The 6888-nt window shown below is 34.8% G+C and overlaps 1 protein-coding gene across 1 annotated transcript; it reads left to right on the top strand.

The window, feature by feature from the left end:
* Nucleotides 1-297: 297 nt before the first annotated feature.
* Nucleotides 298-4823, top strand: LOC149211057 (uncharacterized). The gene is made up of 7 exons (XM_089396887.1): nucleotides 298-854; nucleotides 965-1075; nucleotides 1232-1548; nucleotides 1673-1845; nucleotides 1934-2937; nucleotides 3051-3308; nucleotides 3418-4823. The coding sequence occupies exons 1-7, from the start codon at nucleotides 495-497 to the stop codon at nucleotides 4537-4539; spliced, it is 3345 nt and encodes a 1114-aa protein (XP_089253013.1). The 5' UTR covers nucleotides 298-494; the 3' UTR covers nucleotides 4540-4823.
* Nucleotides 4824-6888: the final 2065 nt, after the last annotated feature.

Genomic DNA, 6888 nt, shown 5'->3' with positions numbered 1-6888 from the left:
TATTTTTTTCAAATTAATAAAAACCAAGGGATCCAGTATTAGAAAAAAAACGACAATCTATTTTAAGTCTCCTATCACTATATCTCTATAAAAAGTTAATACATATTTTAAATCATCTTCACTTTTATTTTAATATGATCAACTATTGAAATGAATTGCTTACAGCTTAGCGGTGCGTTTGGCATCTTCGAAAGTTGAAGCCTAAGATTGCGATTGCCATGTGATATACATATTTTAAATCATTTTCACTTTTATTTTAATATGATCAACTATTGAAATGAATTGCTTGCAGCTTAGCGGTGTGTATGGCATCTTTGGAGGTTGAACCCTAAGATTGCCATCTGATAGCTTAGCCTCGCGTATGGAAGCCCAGGATTGCGATGACTTATTACATCGACGTTGTGTATCATTGTCCCATTTTCATGCTCAAATTTTCAAATTTCCTCTTCTCCCATAGTCGGAGTGAAGTTTCAGCATAGCCATCCTTAGCAGCAATGACTAATAGGTGCTGCCGCTGCAGTTTCTTTTCCTGCTTTTCAGGAGACGACAGGCAATCTTCTTCTTCTGCACTGCCTCCTGCTAGAGAAGACGCCCCCGATCTAAGGCGGCAGGACCCCCAAAGCCCCCTTCTTGCCTCCACTTCTCATGATGTTTCTTCTTCTTCAGCTGCTCCAACGCAGGCTGAACTCCGACTCTATGAGGCTCCACCAAGTGGTGGTCCCTCTTACAGCACTTCCACGGTGCCCGAACTTACCAAGAAGATTGAGCATCATGTTGCAGTTGGTGCAGAGAATGACAACATCGATCTTGAAGGCATCATCCAGGATATATCTGAGCTTTTCAAAATTATCAAGGTAAGGTGGATCTCCATTTTTCATGCCCAACTGAATACGTGACTTGTATTGGGGATTATCGTTAATATGTCTGGACACGCCATACTGAATATATTTCATTTTAATTTTAGACAAAGTCGTCGGGTAAAAAACCGTCGACCGGCGACTATTGGCCAAGCAGCTCATTGTTCTCGCCACTCAAGGAGATCCTATCGGAGGGAGCAGATGCCGCTCTGGCTACGGTGAGTATTAAACATCATTGAGTTTCTTCAAATCTGAGTATGAATAACCTCAAATCTAGATTCCTCCAAAATATGTGTGTGTTATTTTTTGTTCTAAGATTTTGAGAATACAAATAATATTTATCTAATGTTTTTGTCCTTTCCTGGTTTTTTCAGAAAGATATTATTTCATCTAGCGAAGGAATCAAAGTGGTCAAGCCTCTCCTAATAGGATTAGGGCAGGCACACTGGGCTGCTACAGGTCTTCTTGTTGTGGCAAATATATTGGAGAGATTTGAAATGGTTGCTGCAAATCGAGATGAATGTCTGTTACTTTTAGAGGAAATGAGTAATTTGGCCCATCATGTTAAAGATCTTAAAGAACGACCTGGGTTGAAAAAAGGGATGGAGTCTTCAATAAGAAACGCAACAGAAATGATCGTGGAAGGAGGGCTCATGTGCTGCACTCAAATCAACTCTTCAAAGTTTTCTAGGTGAGTAAGAATGATTCCTGTATGTCTACATCCATAGAAGACCCTTTTACATTTTTTGTGTTGTGACCCCGATCAATACACTTGTAAAAATGAAATGAATTTCTTAATGGAATTTTACCGGCAGGTTTTTCTCAACATCCGTGGACAAGGAAAAGCTGGCTAAATTTCAACAAAAGTTACAGAAAATGTACAGACGTATGGACAATCAAATGTTGATTTGTATTCTGGATGCCATTGAGTGTGCGAATGTGCGTCCGCCGGTTAAAGAACGAGAACGGTCATACCCTGTGTACGCAGGTATGCAGTGATAATCGTCCTATTTTTTTCCTTGAACTATTAAAATATTAGTATTGTGTTAAGGTTTGTGATATGCTTTATGTTTCAGTTGGAATTGAAGAACAACTGGAAGAAGTCATTGACCTTCTAGAGTCTGAAAGCCAAGAAAATGCAGTAGCAGTTATGGTGCATGGCTTTGGGGGAATGGGAAAAACCACCCTGGCTGATGCAGTATTTGCACGACTTTACATAGAAGGCTGTAAATATTCTATGGTTAGATTGTTTGAAGATATAAACTCAACTCCAAACATAATAAAGTTGCAAAAATGTATATTGAAAGATTTGATGTTGGGAAGCAGAGAAGAAGAACAGAGGTCAGTGTTAGAGAATATTCGTACATTTGAAGATGGACAGCGAGAAATAGGGCGCATGTTAGAGAAAGAAGTAGCTTTCATTTATATTGACAATGTTTTGGCAGAATATCCCCTGGAAAAACTTTTGCCGAGGGATATGGAAAAGGCCAAAAGATGCAGGCTGCTCATCACAGCAAGGGACAGAGAAATGCGGAAAGGGTGTTCAATGGACAACGAGAGTGTCAAATTCTATGATGTGAAATACCTTCCAGATACAGAGGCGATGAATTTGTTGAAGAAAGAAATACACAGGGAGCTACTCAGTTCTGATCAACTCCAACAGATAGTAAAGCTCTGTGGTGGAATTCCCAAGCTTCTGTATGTCCTGGCGAGATACATACGGTTTGAAGAGGGCGGCCAACAAAAAGCTTTTCATCTATTGATGGAAGACCAAAAGAAGTGGAACCTTAAAATCGAGGGTCTAGATGGGTACCTCTTTACCTATGAACGTCTCCCTGAAGGAGTCAAAGATCCATTCCTTGACATCTGTTCATTTTTTAATGGTTATGATTGGGACGAAGTTAGGAATATTGTGGGAGATTCTAATATAGATGTGCTAGAAAAGAGAGGGCTTGTCAACAAAGCCAAGAACATGAAAGTAACAGTACACGATGTCATTTTGACAATCGGTTCCCAGAAGTCAGAGGGAACGAGAATCATATTCAAAAGTGCAGATGAAATTGAAAATTTCTCAAAGAAGGTACGAAATCTGTGAACTTGTAAAACCTGTATAGGTAGAAATCTATTTCCAGATTATGTACTATGTCTCTGATTCTCACGATTCACTTAATTACGCTTAATATTGTCATGCAGGATCTTCAAGGGATCAAAGGCATCTCGTTCAATGAAATTAACGATACATTCCTTATATCTGCAAGAAAATTAGACTCTATGAGTGATTCATTGAGAATTCTTGCACTAGGATCTCATGGAAATGTGGAGGGAACCTGTGATAAATTCTTTGAGAAGTTGGTTTATTTTCAAGGAACCTATCTTCAGTTCGATGTGTCCCAGTCAAAGGAATTGAGATGCTTAAAATGTCAACCCCAGGATTTGAATTTCCTTAAGGAGGCAAGTCTACTTGCATATTCAATGTCTTGATCGATTCACTCATTTTTGTTAGAAAGTTTTGAATCTGTCTATGATAATGGTTTTCACATCTTGATTGCATAATTTGCAGATGCCCCCTAATCTCAAACACGTGGAATTAGATGGGAGTTTACAGTCTGGGGATGCCTTCGAAATCTCTTCAAGTGATCGTCAACAGCACCAAGGTTTGAGAACACTTAGATTATTCAGTTTTGCAGTGTTAAAAAAACTGCCCGAGGAGTTGGGTGATTTATTAACGTTTTTACAAGAATTAAATCTTTTAGATTGCCCTTCTATAGAGGAATTACCAGCGTCAGTGTCAAAGCTTCAATCTTTAAGAAAATTGATATTGTTCGGGTGTACCAGTTTGAAGAGCTTGCCAGAGAATTTAGGATCTTTGACTTATTTGCAAACATTGGATCTTAAATCTTGCGAGTCTATAGTGGAAGTACCGGGACCAATATCAAATCTTCAATATTTAAGAGAATTGTGCATGTCTGATTGTTCAAGTCTAAAGAGATTGCCTGAAGATTTAGGATCTTTGAGCTCTTTGCAAAAACTGGATCTTTCATTTTGCCCGTCTATAGAGGAATTACCAAGTCCAATTTCGATGCTTCAATCTTTAAGAGAATTGAGCTTGTTTCATTGTTCCAGTTTGAAGAGATTGCCAGAAGATTTAGGATATTTGAGTTCCTTGCAATCATTGTATCTTTCAGATTGTATGTCTATATCCGAACTGCCACAATCATTCTCAAAGCTTCAATCTTTAAGACAATTTGTCTTGGAAGCGTGTTCAAATCTAGAGAGATTGCCAGAAGATTTTGGGAATTTGAGTTCTTTGCAAGAACTAGATCTTGGATTTTGCTCGTCTATAAAGGAATTACCAAGGTCGTTTTCAATGCTTCAATCTTTAAGAGAATTGAAATTGACTCATTGTTTCAGTTTGATGAGCTTGCCAGAGGATTTAGGATCTTTGAGTTCTTTGCAAACATTAGATCTTTCAGGTTGCAGGATTTTAGAGGAACTTCCAGAATCATTCTCAAAGCTTCCATCTTTAAAAAAGCTGTTAATTGCCGGTTGTCCAGATTTGAAGCGGTTGCCGGAAGATTTTATATCATTGGCTCCTTTAGAAGTCCTCGAATTCGAGAATGTATTTCTTGATCCACCTTCAATGCGAGTGCTAGTTGAGATGTCACGTAAAGATGTGACGTAAAGATGTGACGTGGCATAATGGAGAAGTGAATCGAGTGGGTAAAATCGTTTGCGTGGATACATGAAGCGGGAGTATTAACAGCGTTCCATACATCTGAGAGCAAAACTATGTAAAATGAGTGGTATTATTGATAATGACTGTTTGGGTGTTTATACCCTGAATATTGATTCATGAAATTTCTTTTCCCTAGTATTGGACAGTGCATGTAATTATGAGAATTGTACTTCACTGCTTTTTGGATTTGATTAAGCAGTGAATTTGATTCATGTTCTAGTATATTGTTTATTATACATGCCATTATATTTTTGTTACTTCTATGTCAAAAAGTTTTTACTTTTAGGTCTATTTAATTTTGTGAAATATTTGAACACATTCTATTTAATTTATTGAAGTTTTAAAAAAATTAAATATTAAACTCAATTATTTGGAAAATAAAAAAAAAAAAAAAATTAATTTTTAAAATTTTTGAAGTCATTTATTTAAAGGTTCAAAAAATTAGAAAATAAAAATATTAAATTAAATTATTTGAAAAATAAAAAATATAATATAATTTTTTCTAATAAATTATTGGACTTAAATAACAATTTTTATGGAAATTAAAATTAAATTTATCAAAAATGATAAATAAACGTTATAGCTTGGAATTAATATTTTGTACTAGTTATACAGTTCACTTATTTAATGTTGTACTCTTTACTAACACCAAGGACTTCCACCGGTCAATTAGTTCGTTCCTAATTAAAAAAATTACACCCTCTTGCATCATTTTTATCTTCTCAAAATTAAATACATAAAAAATATTACATGTTTTCAGTTCATGCTTTGCAATGGTCCACCATCATTGCATACATCAATCAATATGATTTAGAAGAAATATTACATGTTTTTAATTCGTGTTGTGCAATGGTGCATGATCATTGCATACATCAATCAATATGATTTAGAAGGAATATTACATGGTGCATGATCATTGCATACATCAATCAATATGATTTAGAAGAAATATTACATGTTTTGCAATAAAATATTACATGTTTTCAATTCATGCTTTGCAAGGGTGCATAATCATTGCATACATCAATCAATATGATTTAGAAGAAATATTACATGTTTTCAATTCATGTTTTGCAATGGTGCATGATCATTGCATACATCAGTCAATTAATATAGAAGAAATATTACATGTTTTAAATTCATGCTTTGCCATGGTGCATGATCATTGCATACATCAATCAATATGATTATATGATTTAAGGTTAAAGTAAATGTAATAAGAATATTATATTTTAATATTTTTAAATTATATATATAATTAATTATATACATTTTAAAATACTTTAAAATCAATTATATATAAAACATAAAATATGTGCTTATTTATGAATATAAACTTGAACCTCGTTTTTTTTAAAGTGTAAACATAATGGCTAATATCGCATAAATTAAAACAGAAAACCTCGGTACAACTCGAACACATTTATTTGGATTATATTTGTCGAGTAAAAGCATTGATATTTTCCACATTATCACTTCCCAATATGTCATGTTGAATTGCAAAGATGTAAAATGCGTATTAACATGTTTTTTTTTTTAATTAATTTATATATCAAATTATTTCAAATTAATAATGTAACAAAAGAGCCTTGAACTTTATTATTTTGGGTTTGAAAAAAAAAGTAGACGAGGATACTTTAGCCATAGCCTAGACAAAATTACATAATAGATTACAAATTAAAACAATGTGTCTCACAGAAGCAACAAGGTTTGGGAAATTAACTGAGAATAAAGGAAGGTTGATCCGAATAAAGGTGAGCTCTACTGACCATAAGTATGACATACTTAGTAAAACTTCAAGTCTAAAAGGAACGGGAATGTTTAAAAATGAAGATCTCATTCCAAAAGATCAAACAAAATTAAGAAAGGAGGTTCAAAAGGTAAAAGAAGCTAGGAAGGAAGGAAAATGGGCAATAATCAGAAATAGAAAAGTCATTATTCGAGATAGAAACCAAAAAGACAGTAATAAATAGCAATTCAACATGCTCCGGATTCTTTCCTGGAATTGTCGGGGCTTTCCATGGAACAAAGGCCCCAAGCTAAGTTGGATCTCGAATGATGTTGATAATATATTGCTTGTTGAAACTTGGGAGCACGAAGAATCTAAGGTCCCTAACATAGATGGCTTTGAACTATTGTCTACCTGGAATAAGCGATCCTCCTGTAGAGGCATTGGGGGTATAGCTTGTTACATTAAGAAGAACATCTCCCCCCATGCTAGGATTTATAAAAATGACCCTTATAACCAATATAGTTGGATAGAGATTAATGACATTAATGATAAAAAGACCTACA

Source organism: Pinus tabuliformis, chromosome 1_2, assembly GCF_031772625.1.
Source record: "Pinus tabuliformis cultivar Carrire ecotype Pingquan chromosome 1_2, CPIR1, whole genome shotgun sequence".
Taxonomy (NCBI): domain Eukaryota; kingdom Viridiplantae; phylum Streptophyta; class Pinopsida; order Pinales; family Pinaceae; genus Pinus; species Pinus tabuliformis.
This window is presented reverse-complemented; position numbering and strand designations above follow the sequence as displayed.

What these genes read in the sequence shown, in the direction of transcription:
- LOC149211057 (XM_089396887.1), top strand. Translation starts at nt 495, where the DNA reads ATGACTAATAGGTGCTGCCGCTGCAGTTTCTTTTCCTGCTTTTCAGGA. An exon ending in AACTCTTCAAAGTTTTCTAG is followed by an intron (nt 1,549 to 1,672) that starts GTGAGTAAGAAT and finishes TTTTACCGGCAG; the next exon opens with GTTTTTCTCAACATCCGTGG. An exon ending in TTGAAAATTTCTCAAAGAAG is followed by an intron (nt 2,938 to 3,050) that starts GTACGAAATCTG and finishes ATTGTCATGCAG; the next exon opens with GATCTTCAAGGGATCAAAGG.